This window comes from Trachurus japonicus, chromosome 9, assembly GCF_045865225.1.
Source record: "Trachurus japonicus isolate A0001 chromosome 9, Traja_1.0".
Taxonomy (NCBI): domain Eukaryota; kingdom Metazoa; phylum Chordata; class Actinopteri; order Carangiformes; family Carangidae; genus Trachurus; species Trachurus japonicus.
The window spans coordinates 12,448,687-12,476,613 of NC_140915.1; the positions used below are offsets into that span (position 1 = coordinate 12,448,687).

Sequence of the window (27,927 nt, forward strand, 5' to 3'; positions counted from 1 at the left end):
TGTCTTATGTTTCATGTTGTTGTTGTGTTTTTTATTAATTTTCTTTTTTTTTTTTTTACTGTCCGCCACATTTGTCTCGTTACACACACACACGTATTCAAAAACCCATTGTTGTCTGTCAATGGGAAGTGAACCTAAGGCCATAAAACTGTCATCGTGGAAAAATTCCCTGCACTTTGCCTGGAAATTGTGCCCTGTGTATTTTCATTGTGTTTTTTTGTTTTTTTTTGTCCTTGTCATTTCTATGTAGGTGGTCCATATGTTCAAGACATTTCAACGGTTTGTCCTGGCTAGTGTTGGTTGTGATGTTGTTGTGATGATTGGACAACACACACATCCCTGCCTCTGTGTTACTTGCTTCTCAGCACATGGAGTGTCTTCTTTTGATATACTTTTGTATTTGTTATTGCTGCTGCTAAAAAAAAAAAGAAAAAAGAAAGAAAAAAAACATGCCATAACCTATGGACTTGTATTTGCATATGGGGAATTTACCATAATGTGCTCGTATTCGGTTTCAGGTTGAACCACAAAGTCTTTTCCTTTTATTTTTATTTTCAAGTCTTAAATCTTGAAGACTTTCTGTGTCACCGACCCTTTGCCACCTGAGCACAAAGATACAAAGCCCAAAGCTTTCTGCCATTTATCGGAATTAGCAGTTACAGTTATCACTAGCGACATTTATGTAAAGTTATCACAGTTAACCTGTCATTCCTCATTTAACAGTTGATCTGACCATATCACATGTATCATGGGGGTTTATATTATATATATTATAGGGTTAGTAGACTTGACAGAAAGGGTGAGCCACTTCAACGCCATGTAAGATCGGTGTCAGAAGTCTGACCGTGGGTTAAATGACACTGGTGGAGAGTCCTTTAAAAGCAGAAGCTCAACACTTTGGGGAATTATTCATCTGAAACTACATCTTATTTAAGCTTAGTTTAGCACAAAGACTGGAAGAAAGTGTAGACGAAGACGAAACTCGCCTTCGAGCACCTCTGTCTAAATCTGTTTTCAGTCCATACCAAAAAAAAACAAAAAACCCAAACAAACCAAAAACTAAGAGCTGTAATGAATACTCATTTTTTTTTATTTGACTAATCAATTAATCAATTGCCAAAAAATGGATGATTTCAGCTTTTCAAATTTATTCTGGGATGCCGTCATCAGCATCTAACACTGTAATAATTAGCAGATTTATAGATAATGAAAAACATCACAAGGTGCAGCCCTAGCAGGATAATTTGGTAAACGTGACCAGAGCCTTTTCCTCCTTGTTTTCCAGGCTTTATGCTAAGCTAAGCTAACCACTATACACCATATGTGTGTTGTTTGTTCCCCAAACTGTTGAATTTGTCTTTTAAAGTAACATCGAGTCACTAAAAGGCCTTTAATTTCACATACATGCAAGAAACTTTGCCTTGTGCGAACTCACAGTCCATCGTTATCCACCTTTACTTGAACCTTAAAAACCTTAATCCTGTGAGTTGTGTATGTGTGTGTGTCTGTGTGTGAATGACACACACCTGAGCCATCGCCACCACCACTCCTCCACCTGTCTGACTTCTACTACACTGACCTTTGAGTCCAATCCTCCAAGCCCATTGGCTCATCCCTGCTTGACCAAAGATAACCCACATAGATCTGCCCCAGCGCCATGTTTACTCTCCTCTGATAACGGCTGTGCCACAAAACCACCGCCAACTGTTTTTTTCTTTTCTTTTTTTAAAATCGTGCCACCACTTAAGTGAAGTATTTGCAACTGTGTTGTGTGTGTGTGTGTGTGTGCGTGAATGCATGTATGTGCCTTTTTTACATCAAGGCAAAAAAAGAGAAAGAAAAAAAAATCAGATAGCAGTTTGATGGGTATTGCTTTTTTTGTTGTTTTTCATCCGGCGCAAATGCAAACAAAAGTAATCAATGCTCTTTGTGAGCAAAAAAAAATTCTCAGTATTATGTAAGACAAAGCAATACAGAGCTGTGTAAAATAAGTTGTGGATGTTTTGTAAAGGGGCCACACGATATTTATGTATCTTTATGTTCCTCGATTTGTGACTTTTTTTTTTTGTTAGTTTTCACTTGTGTAGGATTTATTCCTCTTTTTTTATGTAGCGTGATTTAGACTTTTATTTTGTAATATTAAGCTATTAAGCACATTTCATTTCCATTCGACATTTCAACTTTTGTTTTCACACTGAAAATACAAAACAAAGTGTAAAAAAGATGGACCAGTGTGTCAAACTGGGACCAGCCAGAGCCCTGTAAAATATAAGAAAATGTCTGTAAGAGTGTATATGAATGGTTTAAGATTGTCGGACGTGTATGAGAACCTGTGAGAGTAAAAAAAGTTGTGTTTGTGGAGCCAGATGCACCGATTTCTGTCAAACTGGAGTGGTTTTTACTGGAAGGCTGATTATCTTGATGACCGAGTAAAGTGAAGAATTGATGCTGTGTAAAATATCTAGATGAATGACGCCCTCCATCAGGGATGAGCACTAGTGCCATACCATCCTTTTGTTGTTGTTGTTATTATTATTTTTCCTTAATTTGCTCTTTGGTGTAACAACCGCACCCCCCCCCCCCCCCCTCCCCAGTTTCGATGTTCTGAAGTCACTAACAGACGTTTCCTCTTAAAAGATGTACTAATTTGTTTTGCTGCTGAAAATGACAATCCCCTTGTCATGTTAGGTGCAAAATGATTTCAAAGTAATATTCATTTTTAGTTTTGATAATTTACACTGCACAGATGTTTCTACAGTGCTTTTGTAAACATTTCTAGTGTATTTGCAAAAAAATAAAAGTTGCAGTCAAATGCAAAGTTCACACCATCGCCTGCTGTCTTTCCTTTAACTGTCCACCTGCAGAGAAATATATATTATAATGAATGTAAGTGCTAATAACCTGAATTTAGATAACTGAAATGTTTACTTTTTTAAGAACCATTAGAAATATTACACATCAAAAAACACATTGAGGCACCCATGAGGATGGAAAATAAAATGACATTTTACTTTTTATAATTTAAGCATTTTCAGGCGTAACAAAGAACATGAATTAAAAGTCCTCCAAAAAACTTTACTAACTAGGGTGGTTCACCTGATAAAGCACATATACCACAGGTTCACTGGGTTTGAATCTGGCCTTTTGCTACAAGTCATCCCCTCTCTCTTTTCTTAATTTTTTGTCTCTCTCTCTGTCATAATAAAAGTAAAAACACATAATAATAAAAACTTGTAGCCTACTGTATGTAACTTGTAAACTGCCAGACTGCAGCATAAGTTTTATGATCCAGGAAAAGGACTTTCACATGAGCACACAGACTCAAAACTAGTGACATTTTCACCATATTTTAGGGACTGTTGAAGACCCGAGGAACTAAACTTTTCGTCAATTTGTCTTTTTTCCTGCAATATTTATTGTCTCCAGACCACTCAGATTTATAGATCTTGTTAACCTTTGAGGGAGACAGCCCCTCATTTAGAAACCACTGGATTAAAACACACATCTGTATATAAAGTACTTAAACATAACAACGCCTCAATCTGCCACAACATAGTTTACTTAAATGTAATTTGTATGCATGAAACTGACTTGAATAATAATAATAATAGCTTGAATTAAGCCATTTCAGGTCATACTATATCTATCTGTCTGTCCTTGGGGCCATTTTGATGAAGTAAGCCGCATAAAACCTAATGCGCCTAATGCACTTTTAAGGACTTGTACCGATCTGTTTATTTCTAACACTGGATCAAATAAGTCTTGACATGTTTTTTTCAGGGATGAAACTGCGTAATGACTATGACTAAGCGTTCAGTACAGGGCCTTACTGCCGGGTCAGTGATGAAATGTCCTTTTTCTGTGAATGACTGTACAAAAAAACAGAGATAATATAATATAAAAAAAATCAGGGGAAATCCTCTTCAACTCTTCACCCCCTGAGTGTTTTGACTGTTACTTCCACGTGACAAACTTAAAGTTGAAACGCCACAAGTTTGGGCAAGTTCTGTGGGAAGCATAGGAGGTCGCGTGTGTCAGCAGCAGCAGCAGATAAATGCCACAGATCCAGGAGGCCATTACATGCGTACGGACGGTACACACCAGCAGCCTTTCTCCTCATTATTTTAAGTGATAGCCTCGGGGCAGGATCTTCTGGGAACTGACATCATACGTTTTTCTGCCCTTGTGAGAGTCGTTTCAGGGACTGCAGCCGTCAGCACATACGCACTGTCTCCTTCAGGGTCTCCATTAAAGAGTGCATTCGTTCAATTTCTATTTTAACAAACTACAAATACAGCAACAGCAAATAGGCTTTCTATGAAACATAACTTTGTGGAGACATAGTGTGGCTCTCCTCTTGCTTTTTCGCGCTCAACCATAACTTTTGTTATTGTCATGCAGCCTTTCCATCTTTTAATATGAACTCAGCTATGAGTCTGACTTATTCATTTGTCAATTAAAAATAATAATAAAGCTGCCAGAAACACAAAATACAAGAAAATTGATGCAGGTGTCTATCAAGATTGGTGGTAAACTTGCAAAATGTGATGCTATATTGCAGAGAGTATGTGCTGAGGCAGGTTTTATCCTTGTAGTAGTAACTGGCTGAATCGGGTGATAAAAAAAGAAAGCAGAAGGCCATATAGTAACAACATTTTGGCTGCTGCTGGAGCACTCGACACACTTGGTGGACAAATTGAATAATTATTCACTAAAGAACCTCTGAAGCATTTCATTGCTACGTAAAACGAACCCACAGTCCTTCTTGAAGTCTGTGTCACCGAGTGCTTTGAGATGCTTCAGTTGACTGATTCACATCTTTTCATTGGGGCACAGCTCCAACAGTTTTACAACTGTAGGACCACCTGCAGACTGCGAACAATGGACGCCCCCCTCCTTCAATACACTGCAAAACTAGGTCTAACTGCCTCCCTCTATTGTCCCACTTGTCACCAGTGTGTGAGGTGGTTTATGTTGGGGGCTGGTGGCTAGTTGTGGAGAGCAGCAGAGGGGGCACGCACAACATGTCGGCCTCATGGTGGGTTTTTTTTGTAGCAATTGACGTGTTGTGTTCAAACAGTAGCCTAACCTTCCCTCCTGGCTGCATGGTGTGACCAATGATTGAACAAATAATACAATTTTAAGTGGTCTAACGTTGGCTATTGATTAGTTGTTGGATTTCTAAGCTTTTACAGTACAAATCTAAATGCTTTCAGCAATCGTGACTAATCAAGTCAGGCTAACTCTGTCACTCGTCCTTTTGCTAAGTTAATTTGCTTCTGGTTTAACTTTCATACATTCATTCAAGTCTATTTCCCAGTGCTCCAATGATCAAAATCTATACCTTTGTCCACAAATCAGGATGCTTATGGAAACTTAGCTAATAATAGCCAAGCTAGCTGTTCCCACCTACTGTAGTCTCTTTGCTAAGCCATGTAACCTTTGACCTTACTTTCAAATAGTGAAATAGACCTCCATCTGCTTCTCCTTTTTTAGACTATGTATCCACAAGTCAACATACCACAGAAAACATGATCAATCCAGCCAGACTTCAGTTTTTATGGTTTTTATGCTAAGATAAGCAAACTAGCCTCTGGCCGTATTTTCCAGTTTTCCTGTATTACACAAATCAAGATGCAATGGGAAACAACATCAGTCTAACCGTTTCCCCATTTTTCCAGATGTATGCAAAGCTGTTAAGTTAGTTAAAATTTAAAATAAAATCTTTTTCCAGTGCTCCTTTAATTAATATCTCATCTGTGCAAATTCTCAATTTGTCCAGGCAATTCAATCAAGTCAACTGGGCTTAGTTTTTGTCTTGAAGACGAACTGATGAAGCCAGTTGACTTGATTCAATTGCGTGAGATTTAATTCTTATAAATACTTAGGCCTACTACTGTATCTGTATATCCAGTAGTCAAGATACAACAGGAATCATGACTAAGTTGACCGTTTCTCCCCTTTTTCCCAGTCCAAATGCAGAGATAAACTAACTAACTAGGATTACCGACGGAGGCCCACACCCTGAATTCAAGGTGCAGCAACACACAGTGGAAAATTCTTGGATTTTTAAACTGTATTATCTCCTCAAGAATCTCAGGTTTGAGTGGGAGTTTTTGCGTTTTACATGAACATCCATCAAACATGTCGAGAACTGTCTGTACTTTCAACAAAGTCTAAAAATGCATTGCACAAAGCAATTGCAAAGTTGACACCCACTCTTTGTTTACCTGGTGAGAGGAGTTTGTCCTTGGGAGTCATGGACAGTGGAACAAGACCTTGGTCCACAGCACATTTCGGATTAGTCAGTCATGTTTCCTGTGTCATCTGGATTTATGACCCGTTATTAATACAAAGGAACACTGGAAATAGGCGTGGCGGTGCCGTGCATGGTCACTTTATTCCCAAAAATTATAGATCAAAGAGAAAATTGATACCTTTCCTACAGTTGCCCAATGTGAACATCTGTGGTGGTGTTTTTCTTTTCTTTGCCTTTCTTATTCATTAATATCTTAACCAATTGTAGGATAATTATCATCTTGGAAAACTGGTCAATGCTCCAGTAATCTCAGGATTTACAGGATATGGACTATTTTGAGATCTGTCTGTCACATATCCATGGTTGCAGCCCCTTGCATGTGAAGTCTGCTATTGTTCCTTGTAATTATTTCAATTTATCTTTATCTTTTTTTTAACAGAACACGTTTTATGATGATTATCAGGAGTCAACAGCCTGCTGTCTACCTTAACAACATCTTGTATGCGTAAATATAAATGAGAATACAGAGAAATATGAAGGTGTCGCTTAAGGTTGTAGGTTACTGTAATAGGCTCTTACTGATATTTTACAAACCAAGCAATCAATTAAACAACAAAATAATCCTTCATCCTAAATAACCATTAATTCAAGCCCTTTAGAAGATATGTATCAAAAAGTAATTTCCACTTAAACCAGCCACAGCAGTAAAATCCTAAAGTAGGAGTGATAATAACCTAATGTCACGGTCGAAATTAGTGCAAGAGCCATATTTCATCATTTTGCATTTTTATTCATGTGTTAAGTGCATTGCCCATTTCAGTTTGACTTGGTGTACTTTTATTTACTTCAGTAGGATGTTTAATGCAGGATTTTTACCTGCAGTAATACTTCTGCTCCACAACAAATTGAACTGAATGGTCTGTCGCGCCCCCTGCTGGTAAAAATGGAAATGAACCTGCCTGGCCAGGAAGGGTAAAAGACATCAGAAACACCATCGTGTTATTAATAATTTGAGATGTATAAAGCAAAATTTACACTTTAGAAAAATGATTTAAAGTTAAAAAGAAAAAAGAAAAAAAGTTATAGCACATTTCAGTCTGTGGACTCAAACAGTGCAGCTCTCAGGGGGAATGACTGAAGTGTTCATGTTCAATAATGTAAAATAAAACAGAGGTAAAATAATCATAATAATAATAATTATAATAATAATCATTAAGTCATTTTACAAGCCAAAATTTTCACTAACTTTTTTAATCTTCTCAAATTAAAGCTGGACTCAGACAAAACTGACCTGAAATTTTAATATATATATTTCTCATTATTTCCTGACATATTATCAACAGGATGATTTTAGTCAATAGTTTTAACAATGTATGAACTGATGGTGAATAAAATTATTAGTTGTAGTCATATTGCTAAGATACCACTGTGGATCAATTAAGGCTGTTTAAATTGGTAACTGGAAATAATTGGTTATCAACTTACACCTGTACAAATTAATACTACAGATTTGACTGTAAGATGTATTTACAGTTATGTATAAGGGCTGCATGCTCAGAAAACATACAACAAAGTTTACGTTTTACATCACAGTTGTTTAAACAATACTGAACATGGTGGGAGCTTCATTTAACAATACCACTGAGAATATTTAACACCATTGTTTTCCTCCATATCTTAAAGGAATAATAGGACATTTTGATTATTATTCAAATTGAGTCAGAAGAGAAGATTAACGCCACTCTCAAAAATATCAAACAATCCCTCTGAAATACAGTGACTCCTCTGGGGTTAAAAGCAACATATTCTTCTAAACAGTTCATCTGATACAAGTATGAGTTCCCCGTTCTGGACAAAGGTGAGGGTGGCAGTTGGCACTGATATCAAAACATCCTCAGTGCGTCCTGGATGTAACTTCATCTCCTCTGCTGCTAAGGCACCAGCAACGTTTAGTTGCAAATATGTAGTGCTTATGATGAGCTGCACAATCGTTTATTGTTCATCATTGTTTTTTTCAGTTTCTGGTACCTATAAAGTGTTGATATACTATATGGCTACACAATCATCACATTGTAGATGCATGCAAGGCTGTTGGACATCAGCATGTCTTGAACTGAGTTTCATCTGCACACTGACTCACTGAGAGCAGTCAAACATAAGATTATTGTGTTATTGTGTATTATTTTCAAAGTGTTAAAAATCACATTAAACATCTTTGCACTAAGGAGTGAGAGGATTAACGATGAGTACAAAAAAAAATTCAAAAAAATTGTAAATTCAGATTTGATCACTTGTAGGTTCCTGTCTACTGCTTTACTTACTTACAGTAGCAAACGTACAAAAAAACATCTTCGTTTTCAGCTGTCAGTCACATTTATCAGTTTTATATCATTGTAAAAAATGAATAAAGTTGGGTTTCAAAACTTTTTATTAACTTAACTGGAATTAAAATGATGTTTAAAAGCATCTGGAGTAAGTGTGCAGGTGTTACTCTTCCACAAGTCAGAAAGTTCAAAAATAATATGGATATAAAATGCGAACATTTGTATAATAACTGGTCACGGTGTCTAAATAAATATGAAGCCTTAATGTTTGCAACAGTTTTTTTAGCTACTCTAACACCAAAAGAGACTAAATTCGTGTCCATGCAGTTGTGTTTCACCCACTTCACTTCCTCTGTGGAAGAAACTGCTTCAAAAAGTGAATGAATGAACATTGGCTGTAAAAGCACGGCGACCTCTGACCTCCCTCCTAATCCCTCGCCATCCGCACGGCTGTTGCTCAGCTCAGCAGCGTCCTACTGTACGTCCTAATGTGCGTCATTAAAGCAGCTTGCGTCGGCTGCACCTGCGCTGCTGCTGGCCACCCGACGGAGCGACTGAGCCGGACGTCGCCCCTCTGTATCTGTTTTTTTCGGTCCCTGCAGCTCAAATGTTGGGGTCTCCCTCCAGCTTGGTGAGGTCGGTGGCGGTGCCCATGAACATGCTGCGGCCTCGCTCCAGACGGCTCTTCTTGTCCGTGAGGCGGAAGGCCTCCATGAACTCGTCGATGTCGATGCTGCCGTCGTGGTTGCTGTCGATGGTCACGGCCAGGTCGGAGATGGCCTCGTCCGAGATCTCCATCTTCAGGTAGACGCTGAGCAGCTTCCAGGTCTGCCGGAAGTCCTCCATGCTGATGAAGCCTGAGGAAGAGGAGGAGGAGGAGGAGGATGTTATCTGCTTTTAACTGATTCTTATTATTTTTTATTGTTATAAAACATTTAATTAACAAAAAAACAAAACAAACAAAAGGTGATTGTCTACTAATACCACTTGTAAAATGAATTGTCCTAATGATTGCTGAATTAATATTGTAAAAGTGGATGTGAGGAAATAATAAAAAAAGAAATTGATAAAAAAACAAACAAACATTAATTTAATTTATTTCTTATATTTTAATTCATCCATTTTTATTCTATTTTATCCTACTACACCTGTATATTTTACATTTATCTAGTGTCTTTCTCGTCTTCTCATTTTATTTTTATTTTACTTCATTTTATCTAGTGTTTTCCCCATTGCAAATGATTGAGTGTAAGATAGTGTTTCCCCGATGTCTCTAAAATCCAATGTTCTAAAATTATTGTGTGAATGTGTATGTGTATGTGTATGTGAATGTAATGTGTGTCTCCCAATATGTGTTCCCTATGTTCCTTGTTTTTATCATGTGAAGCACTTTGAGCTGCCGTGGGCATGAAAAGTGCTATACAAATAAAGCCTGATTGATTGATTGATTGATTGATTGATTGATTGATTATAGTATGAAGCAAAAGGGGTGGAAAAGGCTGAGGCAGATGCTGATGGAGGGGAAAAATGTGTGTGCACAGAAGTCGGAGGGTGGAGAGACCAGTAGATCAGTGGGTTAATCCTGGTCTTAACTGGGAGGATTCGAGAGGCGATAACCTGCTGTGGCCTCTTTGGCAAGCTACAGGTGGATTAACAGAGGCTGGACGCCGTAGACTAGCAATCTGGATACGAGGAAACACTTCACGAACGACGGCTGCCCTGACACACTTTACTGTGAACCAGACCTCGATAGATCGTGTCTCGTGTCTCGTGTCTGTGCAGTCATTTCAAGTTATCCATCAGAAGGCAGACCTTTGCTTCTGGTCACGGATTCATTGCGTTCAGATGATTATATAAAGAATTTAGAATGAAATTAAATTATTGTTTTATTGGCACTGTATTGCATTTTTTGGGGGGCAAATTCATGTTTTTATATTTTATATTTCATTCATTTGTTAACAAGGTTTCACTTTCGTCAACTTTTGCTATGTTTGAGATTTTGAGGTGGATTTCCCCTCTAAGAAAGTAAGTAAGTATCCATTTAACAGAGTAGCCGGTGGTGTGCACAGATGTAACTTGTTTCACTGTGATGGTGATGAATCAGTGGTTTTACCTGAGTTGTCTGTGTCTACGATTCTGAAGATGGTCTCCAAGGTGGAGCGGTGGCGGTACAAAGTCTCCAGCAGACTCTGGTCAATGTGCTGCACAGAGAGAGAGAAACTAAGTTAACATAATTTAATGTAAACAGCATTTAACCATTAAAAAAAACAACTCAAAAGGACTCAAGTCTTCACACAAACTCGACACATTATGTGTTGTTCAAAAGAATCACTGCAGCCACTGTTGTGACATCACTTCCTGTGCCTTTGGTTTAGTATCTTTTACACTCATTCATTCATGGGTCTATTTACTGTGGGAGGAAGCCAGAGAACCTGGAGAGAACAGCTTCATGCAGACACAGGGAGAACATGCAAACTCAAAGGCTCACGCTCTCACTTTGGTTATAGTTCCACACTCACATCCATGTTGGGTCCTGCGATGGCGAGCTCGTTGAACCACTCGTTGTAGTTGACCATGCCGTCGCTGGTCTTGCAGGTGACCAGCTGACAGCGCAGCATCCTCCAGGGCAGACTGAGGCGCATCACACTCTCCACTGCAGAGGCCCAGTCGCTAAGAGACACGAAACCTGACAGAGGAGGAGGAGGAGGAGGAGGAAGACGAGAACGAGGTTAATGATGTTCTCTCATGAGCAGAGTAATTGTTGCACCAAAGAATAAATAACAAGAAATTTCAGTGAAGAAATGTTTGAGTTTGTTTATATTGTCAACCACCATAACTTTACAATATAACTCCAATGAACAAATTTAAATCTTTTCTATCATGAAATCTAAATACACTGTATTATTTTTCTGTCATATAATGTGTTTAGATACACAGTATCCAAGATCACGTTATTGAATCACCTGATCAACATGTCTCACTGCAAACACTGATTATAACTCTACTATATTAGGCTCTTAAGTATAAGATAGTGTAAGATATGTAATCAATAACAAACGTGCAATGCTGTAACTTTGTTTCTTTTAAGGGTGGTGAAGTCGTGTCTGACTGCACACAGGACAAACACAGGGAGACTCTGCTGACGACGACCAAGAGAAACTCCTAAATATTTGGATTAGTGAACTATCAAATAGATCTCTCGCACATGTTTGGAGCTGATGTGTCAAAGTAAATCCGGAACAACAACAACAGTCTCAGCTGAGGTTTCTGTGAAACTATCAAATGTTCTGCTCCGTCCACATGTTGTTGTTGTGGATTACAAAGCTCCTCACAACTACACAAAGCACAAAGCTGCGAGCTCGTGTTTCTCCCCCTTCAGACGTAGTCCTGTGAGAACCGCACGGGGAAACTGGATGTACATGTGAGGCCTGTGATTATATTAAATAACACCCGATCCACAGAGGACTCACACAGCACAGACACACACCTGTGTTGTTGGCGTCTAACTTTCTGAAGGCACAGAGGAGGTCAGACCTGTGCGCAAACAGCTGCTCCCGCAGGACTTTGAGGGCTGAGTGCTCGGTTCGCCCAATACTGCTGAGCAGGTACAATTAAAAACAGGTTAATTTACAGCATTACAGGCACATTTAAAACAGTTAGAAACACATTCATTTCCATTAAGTCATTAAAGGTCAAGAAATTCTGTTTTAAATCTGTTTAAATAGAAACAAAATGGGTTTTCATCACACAATAAGGCAAAAAAACAAAACAACAACCTGCTTTTGAACCAGTTTTAAGATGCAAAACTTGGACAAAAAACATTTCTGGAATATTAATGTACATTAACATATTTGTACATACAGATTAGTTTAATATTTGAGGAGTAGTTAATAAAGAGAGCAACATGAAAACAATTTTGATCATTGTTTCATTAATTTAAAGGAATATTTCAACTCTCCCTTGTTCGCATTGTGGTTGAGTGGATTGATCAGTATCAACAGGTAGTTAGCTTAGCTTAGCACAAAGACAGGGCTGTCTCTAAAGGTAAACAAAACATGTTTCCCTTTGTTTCCAAACCTTAAGCTAAAGACAAACATGAGACTGATTTCAATCTTCTCATCTGAGTCTGTAAAGACAAGCAAATAAACACATTCCCAACAATGTCTGTGTCTGTGTTTTGGTCAAAATGAGGAATTTAAAGCCATCACTTTCAAAGCGGAGAGTATAACCACTGACAGCTTTTTTTTTTTTTTACTGTTGTAATTAATTGATACATTTTCATTCCATTTAATTTAATTTTTTTATTTGGTCCAGCCAAGGTAATTTCACGACTTTTCCCAATAAACATACCAAAACACAACACTTTCTTATTTCTTGGTTGGAAAGGAGCAGGGAGAAGATACATAACTAACAGAAACAATCAGCAGATGAACTAGCTGTAGCACCACTACAAGGTCACCTGTGGTTACAATAAAAGGCCAGACCTCTGTAACCGGCATAAGTGGGTTACTTATTTAATCATTAAGTTAGGTAAGTTTATCTAACTAACACAGATAGAAAGACTACATAAGCGTGGATCTAAATCTTTTCAATGTCTTGGCTCATCAGATGACATAAGGATTGATCTAAAATAGGCAACACAAGTTTTCTATTTACAGAAAGAAAGGACACCGTTTGCTTGATATGCTGATGCCAACTCTCTATTGTACTTCTTATGGATGATTCATGTTTTTTCTGTTTTGTGTGTGTGTTGTAATATATTGCAGTGTTTTTGTACCTTTGCCTCACAGTGAGCTCTCTGGTGATGCTGCTGGTCTGGTACTGAATCATATAAGGCAGAAGGTCTGGACCCAGCTTCACGTAGGCGCCTCTGTTGCTTCCCACATCGTAGTAGTTAGAGGCAGAGAACAGAGTGAGGACCTACGGTAAAACAAACAGAAGGGATTCATATGTTCCTCAGACTTGAAGGAAGCCAGCGGCCGTGTCAGTGATCTGTCTAGGTATTGATCTGTGGGGATTATTATCAGTCCGTCTGTGTGTGAGGCCCCTCACCTTACGGTTGTGACAAAACTCATAACCGTCCTGTTTGCACTCGTGGGAGCGAATGAGGAGCTGGAGGTTGTGTTTGTTCAGGAAGTCCTCGGTGACATCGGGGCCCCAGTAGCAGCCTCCGCCCCGCACTTCGTTGGGCGTGCAGCCGTCCTGGGGCATCGGGTCGCTCCACAGCAGGTCCAGGACCTGGAGGGCACACAGGAAGTGACAGGAGGGAGATGGTGGTTTTGAGTTTCAAAACAAAGACATCGGTCACATTTATACCCAATGTCTGCTCCACTGCATGAAATCTAGAAACACCACCAGATACAAACTGCTACAGTTTCAATATGACGTTTTAATCCCAGCATCACGACCACTTTTAATTACTAATGGCACAAATATAAATCTGTCGTCTTTTTTAAGGGAAAAATAAATTAAGTTTCTACAATCTATAGTTAAAGCCTTGTAAATTTACATTATATATTAGGGGTGGGAATCTTTTACTATTCTCACGATTTGATTCAATTCGATTCGATTCTGATTTTTGGGGCTACGATTCGATTCAAAATCGATTTTCGATTCAAAACGATTTGATTCATAATGATTTCTGCTTCAGTCTATCGGTGTGCAAAGGATCCTCATGATCTACTCCAGTCTGCTTTACAAGACAGAATGACTTTCACATTTATCGAGTTTTAGACATTTATCCATGCTTAGATGGAATTGTTGAAACTGTTGCATAAAAGCAATGTCACATATTGCTTAAGTAACAAAATTAAAAGTGCCTCTTTATTAAAAAAATTGTGCAGTTAAACATGCTGCCTTTTAAATTCTAAGGAAATGGAGGCCGACAGCCAGCAGATTTGTTTCATTTTTTTTATTTTTTTTTTATCGATTTTGGGACATTTTATATCGATTCTGAATCATATTAAATGAGAATTGCAATTCTTACGTGAATCGATTTTTTGGCACGCCCCTATTATATATAAATTATTTCTTCAGTTATTTGTGTTTGCAGTGGTTTAATGCTCACAATCAGCCTGAAAGCATCATCTTACATTCCTTCCCCCTGCGACAGATTTGCGGTGACTGAGCATGTTTGGAGGCGAATCGTCACCAGATGAGACCACTGACTTTTACAGCCTGTGCTTAAGGTGATGACGGCCAGTTGGAAAAGTAGATTGAGCTCAGGGCCGAGGGATTAATGATGCGGTGGATTAGAGCATGTTGCAACCCACGCAGGCAACAACAATCTGCGGCTCTCGCTCCGAGGTGAGTGGTGATTACTGATGGAGCGTTTATAAGGTTGTGACTGATTCAGTCCGCTGGGATGGAGCCAGAGCAGAAAGGCCGTGACCTCTGACCAAGATAACCTTTTTTTTTTCTGTGAACGTCACTGACTAAATATCTCATGTGGAACAATTTCACAACAAACAGGCAGCACAGACAATATAACTGCAACTCTAAACTACTATAAAATTGTCTTCGTAGATGTTTGAAACGCATAAAAACGCACTCAATGTGTTTGTGAGAGACTGGGTGTAAAATAAATGCACAGTTATGATTTTGTAATATTCAGAAATCAAGCTGTTTAGTAATGTCAATGACCAGTTATTTAGTTTTAAAAAGTGATTCACTGCTTAGGACATTTTTAAGGTTCAGCTTCTCAAATGTGACTTTTAAAAGGCTTATATATTAAATGATGATTTACAGTATTGGTGTGTTATGATTGAATGAATGAAGACTCCTAATTCTGGCAGCACTGATGTGACACTTTCAGAAGGTAAGCGATAAAAAAACCTAAAACAAAGACAACATGGGTCCAGATGGATTCAATGCGATTAAAACGTGACAGAAATCTCAGTGTTACTCCTGCGTATTCATTCATCACCTGTTTCCATTCATCCTTGATGTTTTCACTGTTTACAGAGTCCGACGACACGGACAGAGTGATCTCTTTCTCCGATCTGGTGGTCGGCGAGTTGAAGACGGACTGTCTCTTCTTAGGGGTCTCCAGCTCGTAGTCCACCACGTTCGTTTTGAGCCGTTCAGAGAAATCCTGCAGCGAGCGATTCTGGAAGCTGCTTCGTACTCCCATAGGTTTGGGATATGTGAGGGAGGCCCGACGCTGGAGCATCCTGTTGGCGGACCAGATGTCCTCGTCTACGTCCGAGTCGATGGACGTCCCCGTTGAGATCAGGTGCTTCTTCTTCGGAGGCCTCAGCGCTGAAACATACTGGGGAATAAACCAGCAGAGTAGAGATTTCAGGGAATGAATATAGGTGTACAGTAGCATGCAAAAGTTTGGTGAAAATTTCTGTTAATGTGAACAGTGAAGCAAATGGAAGATGAAATGATCTCCAAAAGGCATAAAGTTCAACATGAAACACTGTTTAAGCAATATCAGTGTATTATTTTAGTTTTCTACAATTTTAGGGGAAACAAAGCAGCACTCTGCAAAAGAACGGGAAACCCAGGAGACTTGAGCTCTCAGATACCTTTGAAAAAGGTATCAGACTACAGCTTTTCGATAAATATATCGTTTTGTCTTTATATTTATTTTGTTATTATTATTTAGTGGTCGACTCGCTCAGCATTTCCTACTTTCAGTTTCCCAGAGTCATGGGAATAATGCCGCTGAATTGCTGTTTATGGTCGGAACTACAACAGCATCTGATTGTCTTCGAACCTCCGACTTTCATTTTTGATTAATGAAAACATTCTTAGCAAATGTTTTCGCTTTTGTTCGTCTTGTGCCGGTCCAAGAATTTCACCATGCGCGCAGAGGCTCATGGGAAATGCAGTGTGAAAACACTTTGCTTTCCAAAACTCCTCATAGTCCCTTTAACTGTTCACATTAACAGAAATTTTAAATGTGTGATTGATACAGGTTAAGTGACTGATGCGGACTTGATGATTCCTTACATTGTGTCTGTCCAGTCGGGCCAGGAGACTAAGGTCTGTGGTGTCAGAGATCCCTCCGTGGAGGACCAGCACTTTCTGGTCGATCACCGTCGCTAACGGCAACCAGCTGAAAATCTTCTGCAGCAGCTTTAGGATCCGTTTGCCGTGCATCTGATGAGAAACATGGAGAATTAATGGTGTAGTTTTCCTTATGTGATCAGTTCCTGCAGCTTGTGTCTCTAGTATTAAGATGTTATTCAAGATGCCTGGAAAATGTAAATGTGTATTTAACCCAGTTTATTTCTTTTAATCCAATTAGTATCTGCAGGAAATTCAAACTTGTCAGTGCAGGACAGTAACTCTGAAACATTTGGGACATCTGGGGTTGGCACTGGACCACCCTGACTCCCTGACTCATGAGAAGCCACAAACGCAGTCAGATGTCCTGCAGTCAAGTCCCAAATCCTCTTAGCGGTGAGGAGGAGTGACTAGTATTGTATTGGAAAGTAAGTCGGCCTATATCAGGCTTTAGTGGGAATGTGTTGGCAAAGGTGATTGAAACCATTTTAATTTGCTGCTCCAAAGATAGCACGGATAATCACACATTTTGGCTCCGTGCACTGGTGGTTTGATAAGCAAGTTTACACCGAGCGGTAAACAAAGCAAGACGTGTCAGATTTTACCGGTTTTACATGATAAGAACCCACCTTGTATTTAGTCAGCACCTCCTTTGTGAAACCGTATCTAAACCAGCCAAAGAAACAAAAGAGACAGAGAATACTAATCAGAAAACCAGGTTTTAATTATACCTGATGGATTTATTTAAAGTCTGTTGACAAGTGAGACTTAAGGCGTCTCTGTCCCACATATTTTTTTTTACCTCAGGTTGACTATGTGATCCTCGTGGTTTCCCCTGTTGAGGTAGACGTCACTCGGATAGACGAGCATGAATGAAAACAGGATGAGAAGGATCTCAATGGAGTCCTTGCCTCGGTCCACGAAGTCTCCATTAAACAAATAGGGCTTCTCCAGTGACGGCATGCCATTCTGTGACAGAGATAACAACAGCAGAGTAGCTCTGCGTTAAAGGATCATTCTGTAATCTAAATGTAAACAATATGTCAGTCACAGATCCAGTTTCACTCCCTCAGTGATAAACTGAGGCCCCTTAAAGTACAAAAAATACAGCCATCTTTGTTAAGTTTATAAAGAAAACAGTTACGAGATATATCGATACGTTATATAAAAAAACAAGCACAACTGCTTAGCAAAAGAAAAATCTGGATTATTTCAGTATTAATTAAGAAGATGAGGTCCAGACCTTGTAGAAAATCAGCAGCAGGTCTTCAAGTTGGCCATGTAGGTCACCTGTAATGAAGAGGACATGTGTACTGCATGTAAAAAAAACAAAAAAAAGCACACTGCTAACAACTCTCTCTGGATGTGTTTAAAGGTTTACAGCAATGAGACTTTCTCTCTGCCTCGATAAAATGTCAAACACATCTTTTTGTATGGAGATCTGTCTCAACGGTTGAAAAACCTGCAACAAATTACATCTAATGAGATCTAGTCGTCTTATTTTAAACCCATTTTGTACTGCAAAACAAAAGATACCATACAATTTTTTTTAAAGCTGTAACCAGAGAATTTCAGATTTTTTTAAATTAATCATTTTGCTGATTAATTTTCCATCGATTACTGATGGTTTTCACAGTCTACGATGAAAAGGCAGAAATAAATAACCAAAGGATTTTTTTTCCAGCTCACCACAAATAGTGATTTCTTTGCTTTGGCAGGTGGAGATGCGGTTGATGTTGGGAAGCATCCGGAGCATTTTCCATGTCTCAAGCAGGAGCTGGAGGACGTAGCGCGAGTGCAGCTGCTACTGGGAGAGAGACTTGTTTGAGGGGGGTTTTCAGGTGCAAACACACAAATGTACAGCACACTGGACAGATCTTGAAAAATAATAGATAATTATAAATATTTCATATTATATTTTCCCTGCGATGTACAGTAGGGTGCATCACTTGTATCTATGCTTCTACCCATCACAGTGATTCAAAAAGACCTGGTTTAATGTGTTTCAGGCTGAAGAGCAGCACCTACCTTCTTCCTCCTGAAAGCCTCCACCAGCCCGACCACCTGCTCCACCGTCAGCGGGAAGGTGAGGTGAGGTCCCGAGTAAATCTCTGGCACGTCGATGTTCTTGTAGCAGAAGTGCCTCTCCCACTCGGCGTCCCGACAGACCTCGTTGTCTCTGAAGATGTGTGAGATCAGATTTCCTGGAGGGAAGGATCAAAGTTTCAGTTTTTCATGGGGGGGAATTTTTTTTCTGAGCAACGCAGTTTGTCTGCTGAAATGTTAAATCTTACGTTCATTGCTCGATGGTGTGAAATTATCCATGAGGTAGCCGAGGAAGTTATAAAGCTGCACAGGGGAGAGAGGTCGGGCATGAGTTTGTACTCAATACTGTATAGCGAATGAAGAAAAATTACAAGAGGTGGTCTCTGCTGGTGGTTTGTCACCTTGATCTGAGCCTGTTCTCCAGAGTATTCGATGGACTGGAAGATGTGCCAGGTGTATCTCCGTCTCATCTCTGTGCGGGCAACATACTGACGGTACCATCGCTGGATCAGGATGGCAGCTCTTATGGCTGAAGAACGGACAAGGATATCAAATTTCACAACATTAGTGTGCATGTTTATCTACAGCTGTGCATGACTATGATATTCTGTTTGTTTTTTGTTTTTCTTTAATAATCTGAATAATTAATTGCAACAATATGCGATATTCTGCTATATACTCACTGACAAAACAAAGGCACAATTAGAACAATGATGAATTGGTGAATTTTAGCACAAATGTAGTACTGTTTATAGGCACACTTTTATACAATTTGTTTTTGTCAACTGATACATAATAAACATAATGAACTATTCATAGTTATAATGATAGTGAATAGAAGTTGCTAATTACTGCCCTTCTTTACATTTTCAACCAAATTAACATAGTTTAACTGTAAATCTAGGTTGTTTATTAAAACATCAGAAACAGGTTTTTCTGTTAAGGTTGGACATTTGACTTTTGCTCAAGGTGGTTTGAGCTTGACATTAAACAACAACAACAACAACAACAACAACAACACAACAAGGTAAGACGGGTGTGGCTTACATGTGACGGCTGCACGCAGCAGAACAGAAAGACAATAAGACATACAGATACATTAATTACAGCACATGTAAGAGGCAGATTCATCAGTACTCTGTTGAAGCGTCTGCAGGACCACGTTACCTTTTCCAGTGTTGTGTTTGTGGAACTGGTTGGACTTTGTGACGCCACATCCCATGGCTGTTCCTGTTCAAAACACCACACAAACATAACATCATCACCACACAGAACAGAGCCAAAGTGTTGAATATGCAAAATCTAATTATCTAACTGCAGCAAATAATTTAGAGGCTAATGCTCCAAAATAAATATGGAATATGGCTTGATGAAGTTGAACACAGGTCAGTTTCTTATTCATACACGTTTATATAATTCTGCAGAAAGTTGAGTGTAGCTCAGCACCAGCAGGAGAGCTGGAGCTGGAGCTGGAGCTGGAGCTGGAGCTGGAGGCGGTTCGACTTTGTGCCCTTTAAATCTCGTTATCTTCTGGTTCAGTCCTGGCGGCTGCGATTGGCCTCAATCCTGAAGCACAGGACTTTTTTTTCGCTTGAATTCTACGAAGGCCTAGTCTATGTTAAGCTATCTACAAAACCAAGCATACAGGAAATACCTTCATAGCCTGACGTTATAGTGATGAAATGAAATTATTTAAAAGAAGGGAAACTGCTTTTTTTTTTTTTTACATGTTCCTTTGCTGTTTTGGGTAAATAAACAATTTAATGTCTGTTTATAGTTTCCAAAAACCAATAAAAGAATAAACCTTTAAATCTGAACATAGTAGATCTCATTAGATTGTATTTGTGCACAGCTTTCTTATTTCTCATTGCTGGTTTTGACCTACTTAAAAAGAACAGATGGGTGGCTTTCGTCACAGGTAAAGATATTTCAACAGGAAGCCAAAATCATCCAATCAGATTAAGTGAACAATAACGCCATCTACAAGAAAATATTATCATGGATTATTTCAACCCAGCCTGTAACATGAAACTTGTTTTTTTCCATCTAGATAACCACAATGAAGAGACTCAACTCAGCTGTTTACGTACGTGGTCACCTCCTCTTCCCAGTCACCAGTTCCCGAGATGTTTGGCTGTCGGTGCCTTGTGTCAGCGAGTATTCAAACAGCCATTTGCTCTGTTTCATCCTCCACTGGTCCACCCGGATCAGGTCAACAACTGCAGCATGTCAGTCAGTCCTGTCATTGTAGGAAAATACAGTAAATGACAGCAGCAGCGTCAATGTAACTGTCACCACAGAGGCGTCATGTGTGTGAATCTAACCCCCCGATCTGTGCTGCTGACGCTGGTTTAGTCTTTAGTCCCTCAGTGTGATCGCATAATCAAGGCCCCCGAGCCTCAAGTGGATTACCTGAGCTAATGACTTGATGCGACTAGACTGGTCTTTATATAGGAGGCTGCCATAGTGCAGAGGTAAACATGTGTGGGTAAGAGGCAGGTCGATGTATGCTTTTGGTTTTGGAAGTGTGTGTGTGTGTGTGTGTGTGTGTGTGTGTGTGTGTGTGTTGAAAGCCTTCAGTGTGAAGCCAGCCGAGTCCAGTCCTCCATGTTTCATTGCAGCAGTCCGCTGTGATGCTACAGGTCATCCAGCTGAAACTGCATAAGGCCAGGCTGAAAGAAAAACACAAATCATCATCATTTAGTATCATCATTATGATTGTAGGCTACAGTACTCTTCTGTCATTTTAATATTACTTTGTGACTTCTCAATTAGTTTCCCTCAATGTGAACCCAACTAAAGGAACCATCTTGTACTTGTATGCTTGTATTTTAATCTAAAAGTCAGGATCTGGCAAGATTTATATTTCATTGCGGCTCCTTTATCCTTAATGCCATTTCCATAATCAACAAGACACAGTCATTGTCAGATGTTACCTGTATGTATTTTTCTTTTCAAGCGTCTGTGTTTTTCTTATGTAAGTGAGACCAAAGATGAATTTCCTGCCTTGGCGGGACAATAACGTTTTTCTAATTCTAAAAAACAAAAACAACAAATCATAGTACCGGTAGTTGTATTTTTCTGCAAAATTTAATTCAGACAAACTCAACCACTCTAGCTGCAAACATCAAGGCACTACATCAAGGCAGTTATAGTTTTGTGGATAACTAAATTATCTGCATATATTTCAGGATGTTGTGCATCCCTGCAAACAGAGTGAGTGTAAGCATAACTGTGTCCAAAAAAAGTGGTCTTGTGGCACAACTTACCCCGTCTATTGGGGGTAAATTGAGCATAGGAGCAGGGTAAGTTGATGGGCCAAGTGACTCAACTTACCCCAGAGCTACCATATTGACTTTATCACTCACCCACAGCTAATGGTGCAGTTTCATGCTAGGTTTACTGCCTCATGTTGTAGCTCATAGGTACCACAACTCATGTAAACAAATGTATAATTATCACACAACTGACTTTCAAGAGTGAAAAATGTTTACACAAATAATGTCTAACCACTTTACTCATGTGGTTCTTACCTTCACAGACTCCATGAAAGGATGCCTTCCTCCTAAATTTGGTCACATGCTCAATTTTTCTTATGGTTTCCTAGCAACAAGGGGTGGCTCATTATCCCCCCTATGTTGATTTCTGTCTACATTTTAACTTGACATACCGTAATTAATTATACATTAAAATACCCTCTTTGTTTCAGGATATCGTACAAATATAATTTTAAATCCAAATGAACGTTGCTTTACAAACACACCTGAACACTGTTGCTCTTGAACGCCTCATTCACTTTCTGGTCGGACGTGAACGCAGCAACGTGAGGTGAGTTGTGTTTAATAACACCGGGGTGAATGAACGATACTGTGCAACGTTAAACAGCGGTCACAGCTTTTAATTGCACAATATTTAACGTCAAGATATAATATTGGGGGGAAATCTTGCTAAAATGTTTGTAGCGTGGGTTTTACATGTCCGTTGTTCCTCCGTGTGTTAGATAACGAAAGGGGTGTGTTGTTTGTTGCAAAACACAAACTCGAATCACGCTTGTTAGATTTCGAGATCATACTGACCCTCAAACTAATGTAACGTTAGCCTATCTTATTAAAAGAACAAAAAACAAACGTATTTTAAGGGTTGCAGTTTGTGGTGCTGTCGCTATGTGTTTTTTAATCTACTACTCCATTTATATCTCTGAGAAGAAGTAGCTAGCTAAACAAACTAAATAAGTTGTTAATTGTCAGTGCGCTCATGCAGTCTGTCAGTGCGTCAATAATTATAGTAAACAGGAACAATTAAAGGGGAATTCGGCATGTTTACATTTCCAAAATGCAAACAATTATAGGCCATATAATGCCAGTATAATGCCTCATATTTTTAAACACTGCTAACAACAGAAGAGAACATATCTTGCCATTTGGTGGCGGTAATGCACCATTTCCTTGAGTGTTGGGAGTCTGATTTGTGTTAGGCCTAAACTGCTTGACATTTGACATATGAATACTATACTCTGTTTTCAGTGTTTTTACTAGGCCCATTTCCTATCTGCAAAAAGTACTTTTCAAAAAATTGCATTGACATGACATTATAGACAGTTTGATCACACTTTTGGCTACATAGCTATAATTCTTGATTTAAGACACATAGTCCATATGACAATTGTGAAAATTAAAAGATAAACAAAGAATGAGAGGAAGTGCATTGTACAGTACTTAACCAAAAGTTACCATTACCATTAAAATACATTTCATATGAATATACACAAACCATAAAGCAAATAAAACACATAGGGGACAGCATTTCAGGGTCACGCTAACAAGCCAGTGCATTTGAAGCCTGGATGTGAACTGATTAGGGCCATTATGGTATAGTTAAACATTAACTGCATACTTGATAATAAATGAGATTATGTAAGATGGGAAGTTCTCTTCTCTCCCACTTTCCCATGTATCTTCAACATAAAAAACATTTTATTAGCTACCAAGAAATACATCCTCAGAGTGGTTCTTAACCAACATCATTTGGGTTTTAGTCAGTATCCGCTTAGTATCTTCAGTGAGCATCTGACCAACAAGCTCTTCATTGTCTGTTGCTGCAGAGATAATCAGCCCGATTCGAATGCAACAAAGACACACACAGTTTGTTGTTGCTTGCGTGGTTCAGTCAGAGTTTTATCTCTCTGTGTGAGTCTATGAGAACACACCAGCACTTGGTAGATGGGGATCAATTTATCAATCCCAGTGATTATATCAGGCAATCATCATGGGAAATATTGGCTTATTTTGCTGCAACTTGTATGTTTACAAAGAATACAGGTGTAATAATGTAATGTATAACATTTGCACTCATATGAAAGGACCTGTGATGCAGTCTTAGGTTAAAAATAATGGTTGCAATTAGTAAAATTTAAGTGAGATTTTCCTCTTCCTAACTCTCATGAGTTTTTTTTTTGTTTGTGTTTTGGTTTATCGGGCCAAAAAAAGCTTTTTATTTTCTATTTTGTGGGTTTTAATTGACTAAACCACTTTCTGGACTTATTAACTATTATAAAGTATTTCTGTTTGATAAGTGGTGACAATAATTCAGTGCAGCATTTTTCAGAAAATCTGTCAGATGACTAACCTAAATTTCTGAGAGGCCTTCTTTATTGCACCATGGTAATCATTTTTTTACACTTGTACTTGTGAAACAGGGAGGGAACCTCCCCGCAGTTAAGTTTGAGAGGTCAGAGCATTGAACACACGTCGTCCGTCCGGTGATCAGCTTCAGCCGTGACGCAGCTCTGTGTGTGTTTTTGTGTTTGTGTGTGTGAGTGAGTGTGAGGATGAAGATCGCTGTGCTGGGAGCCACTGGACAGACCGGTCAATATCTGGTCAACCAGGCGCTGCAGCAGGGTCACATGGTCACGGCCATCGTCAGGAACCCGGGAAAACTGGGCGTGCATCATGACAACCTCAAGGTAATTAATCCCTGACCGTGTGTGTGTGTGTGTGTGTGTGCTGTATGACTTCAAACCATTAGCCATTAACTGCTGCTCACTGCATGTAGAGTTCAAAGTTCAGCCAGTAAAAAAAAGTCACATGATAAATGTTGATAAATTATGTCCTAATGAGGGTTAAATGGGGAAAAACCTACAGTGTTGAATGTTTCTGAACAGTGGTCGTGGTGGGTGTGATTCAGGGAAGGTGCTGTGCAGAGCAGATAACGTCCACTCCACTGCAGCACTCCAAAGATAGCCCTGGTTTTATCCAATAATTTCCTTATCGTCAATAAAACCCATGAAAAAATTAACATGTTGTAAATTATCCTCTGAGGAGACGGCACTCCATTGCCCCACAGCTGTTAAATACACAAATGGGAGCCAGAGGGTTGTCTGCATGACGTCTTCTTTCATTACTAAGAACATGGACAAAAACTTGTGAGAGTGTAAAATACTGTTAAACATCAGATAATGGATATACGTTATTTGATGAAGACAAGATACAATAACAGAAATTAACTGCATTAAGGGAAATGGTACAACAAATATTAAGATACTTTTGTTTTTGGGTGAAACTTTATCTGTAATCTCATCATATGTCATTTTTTTTTATTATACAATGATATGAATGGGACAAAAGTACAAAACACATTGACAAGGGAACAACCAATTGTATGTGTGTGTGTATATGCTAGTGCAATCATGTTTGTATATGAGTGACTGTGAGTAACCAGTAGGTAAATGTAGGCGATGATGGCATGGGGATAAGAGAGTGGAAAGTTAAGGATGTGAAAGAAAAAAGATAAAGAAAATGATAAGAAAGTGTAAATAATCATAAGTGTAATATATTTATTGATTTGTGGAACTGGAGGAATTGTAGCCTCCTCTCACAACAGCAAGTAACTGTTGAATAAATCTTCTTAATGGAAACACTGAAACATGTTGAGAATGAATGAGACACATCTGGAAGCAAAGTAGAAAAACAAGGACACAATAAAAGGACTCGTTCAGTGTGGTTTGGTTTAGTCTGAAGTCTGAAACCAGCGTGTTTGAGGAACAGAAATTATAAATATAAACTAACACATTGTTGGTTTTGGTCTTTGCATGCAATTTGTTGATGCAATAGAGCAACCGTGGCCTTAAGCACTGATTTGAATGTGGAAGGTCTTTGTTCATCAGTTCACCAGTTACATTTGTACATCAATTATGAATTAAAAATGAAACTACAAGCATGTTAAAGTCTCTCCTTGCAGCCAAGAGTTAATACAAAGATCTATGATTAATTATTTATGTCCTATTATCGTCTACTCTCAGGTGGTGGAAGCTGATATTTTCTCCGCAGACAGTCTGAAGACACATTTCAAAGGACAGGATGTGATCATGTCCTGCCTCGGCTTCCCCATCTCCTTCTTCTCGGGGGTGACGGGCTACACCATGTCCATGAACGCCATGATCAGCGCCATGCGAGAGGCCCGGGTCAACAGATTAATCACCATGACCTCCTGGTACACGGAGCGTAAGTCCAGCAGCACACCTGATGATGCCTTCAAAGCCTTTTCTGGCTTATTATTAGAAAAAAAAAATGTATACAGGTCAAGTTTTTGCTTTTTATTCAACTAACTTGTGAATATGTGTTTGTACTAGTTCTTCTGGTCACGTTAATATCAAATTTTCCTATAGAGAGTTTCCTTTAGTTCTGATTTAAATCCATTACTTTCATTTTTTGGTGGAGGAACTACTAAGTGAACCTTCAGACAAGGCTGAAATGATCGTCCACATTCATCTCCACTTGTTTTGTAGCCACAAAGTCTACAGTAGTTCCAGTTTGCAAAATGAAATAATTTAATGTTCATCTTTGTCCTGTACGACAGTAAGTTGGAAACTCTTTTGGTTTTGGACATTTGTTCATCACAGGAGGTTCAAAGAAACAGTAAATGAGTTTAATTTCCTTTTTTTATTTCATGCACTAAGGAGTTTAACAATAACTCAAGGAGATGAAAAGCAGATTAATTTATTATGAAACCTGCAGTTAAATGCAGCTTAGATCATCATAATTTTTCAGTTTCACAGTGTTTGTCTTTTCTTTTTCTTTTTTTTTTCCGTTGTTAGCCAACTCTGGGACTCAGTCACCTTATCTCATCCGCTTCCTCCTGCTGCCGATGATCCGGAGCGTCCTCGCCAACATGTTCGAGATGGAGCAGTTTCTGCAGAAGACCACCGACATCAGCTGGACCGTGGTCCGCCCACCTGGCCTCAAGAACCTGGCGGCCTCAGGTAGACGCCTCGAAAACAGACTCAAGAAGTGTCCGTTTGTTTTTTAACAAGCAGGAGGAAGTCAGGTTGGAGCTGGAGGAGCAGAGCTGCATCAAGTGTTTAAAGAGTTCACTGCCTCGGGATACATTTTGCCATAGTTCAAGCTCATTAGCGCGTGCTCTCATTACTTTAACCATGTTAATGAGAATGAATGGGCCTCATTTTTTTTGTAAATACCGACACTTGCCTTAAACATGTATTCAGGCAAACTGCTGAGCGCCATCAACAACTTTAAGGAGTCAGACTGAATGAAAAATGCTGCTGTCGTAACTCCTCTCACTCTTGTTTTTTTTTCATCTGTGTGATGACCTTTACAGCTCAGGAGTTTCTGACCCACGAGGGATATTTTGTGCCGGACGGCAGCGGTTACCCTGCGGGCAGCGCCGTGGGAAGAGGAGACGTGGCTCGCTTCATGCTCTCTCTGCTCAACAGCAACGCCTGGGTCAAGAAGGGAGTCGCCATCACCACCAAATAAGGAAGAAGTACAAAAATTATTGCCATAAAAATCTATGTTTACTCACATCTCTGGTGATATCGTGCCATGAATTGGTTTTTATACACAACAGAGGTAAATTGGACATTATTGGTGCTAAAATCTGAGGGAAAATTTGGAACAATTCATTGTTTCATCCAAACATCAAACCAAAACCCCAAAATGTTAAGTTTTACATGCCAGAAAAAAGAAGTGAAAAATAAGAAAAGCCTCATATTATTTAAGTTTAAAGCTTAAATTGGAAGAATATTTGTCATTTTATATTGACAAATAAAAAAATGAAAGTGATTTTAAGCATCACAATAGTCGCTGATTAATTCCCTGTTGATTGACAGATTGATTCATCTCTTCAGCTCTAAACAGCAATGACTTTTTGAGGTGACGATATCTACAGTATTGTTGGAAAAGCTCTTTCAGGCTGTTTCCTTTGTTTTGGATAATCCCACAGACTTCAGCAGAAAGAGTTTTCACTACAGTCATAAAAAAACAGTCC

General features: G+C 39.1%; 2 protein-coding genes across 6 annotated transcripts; one reads left to right on the top strand and one right to left on the bottom strand.

Moving 5' to 3' along the window:
* Nucleotides 1-9,145: 9,145 nt before the first annotated feature.
* On the bottom strand, nt 9,146-21,274 carry ppef2a (protein phosphatase with EF-hand domain 2a). Of its 4 annotated transcripts, none has more exons than XM_085785967.1 (17): nt 20,736-21,274; nt 19,813-19,875; nt 19,047-19,174; nt 18,894-18,948; nt 18,628-18,803; nt 18,289-18,403; nt 17,843-17,889; nt 17,402-17,568; nt 17,229-17,265; nt 16,543-16,692; nt 15,509-15,853; nt 13,636-13,821; nt 13,361-13,503; nt 12,071-12,180; nt 11,103-11,269; nt 10,697-10,784; nt 9,146-9,440 (listed from the first exon to the last, which is right to left on the bottom strand). In XM_085785967.1, the coding sequence occupies exons 2-17, from the start codon at nt 19,865-19,867 to the stop codon at nt 9,187-9,189; spliced, it is 2,223 nt and encodes a 740-aa protein (XP_085642093.1). In that variant the 5' UTR covers nt 19,868-19,875; nt 20,736-21,274; the 3' UTR covers nt 9,146-9,186. The 4 variants fall into 4 exon arrangements, with proteins under 4 accessions (XP_085642093.1, XP_085642094.1, XP_085642097.1 ...); XM_085785968.1 differs by having other exon boundaries at nt 20,720-21,274; XM_085785971.1 differs by having other exon boundaries at nt 12,071-12,177; nt 20,736-21,273.
* Nucleotides 21,275-22,268: 994 nt separating this feature from the next.
* On the top strand, nt 22,269-27,724 carry LOC146981037 (flavin reductase (NADPH)-like). Of its 2 annotated transcripts, none has more exons than XM_085785985.1 (5): nt 22,269-22,473; nt 24,466-24,607; nt 25,943-26,144; nt 26,738-26,902; nt 27,259-27,724. In XM_085785985.1, exons 1-5 carry the CDS (start codon nt 22,385-22,387, stop codon nt 27,414-27,416), a joined length of 756 nt encoding a protein of 251 aa, XP_085642111.1. In that variant the 5' UTR covers nt 22,269-22,384; the 3' UTR covers nt 27,417-27,724. The 2 variants fall into 2 exon arrangements, with proteins under 2 accessions (XP_085642111.1, XP_085642112.1); XM_085785986.1 differs by having other exon boundaries at nt 22,354-22,473; nt 24,462-24,607.
* The last annotated feature ends 203 nt before the right edge of the window (nt 27,725-27,927 follow it).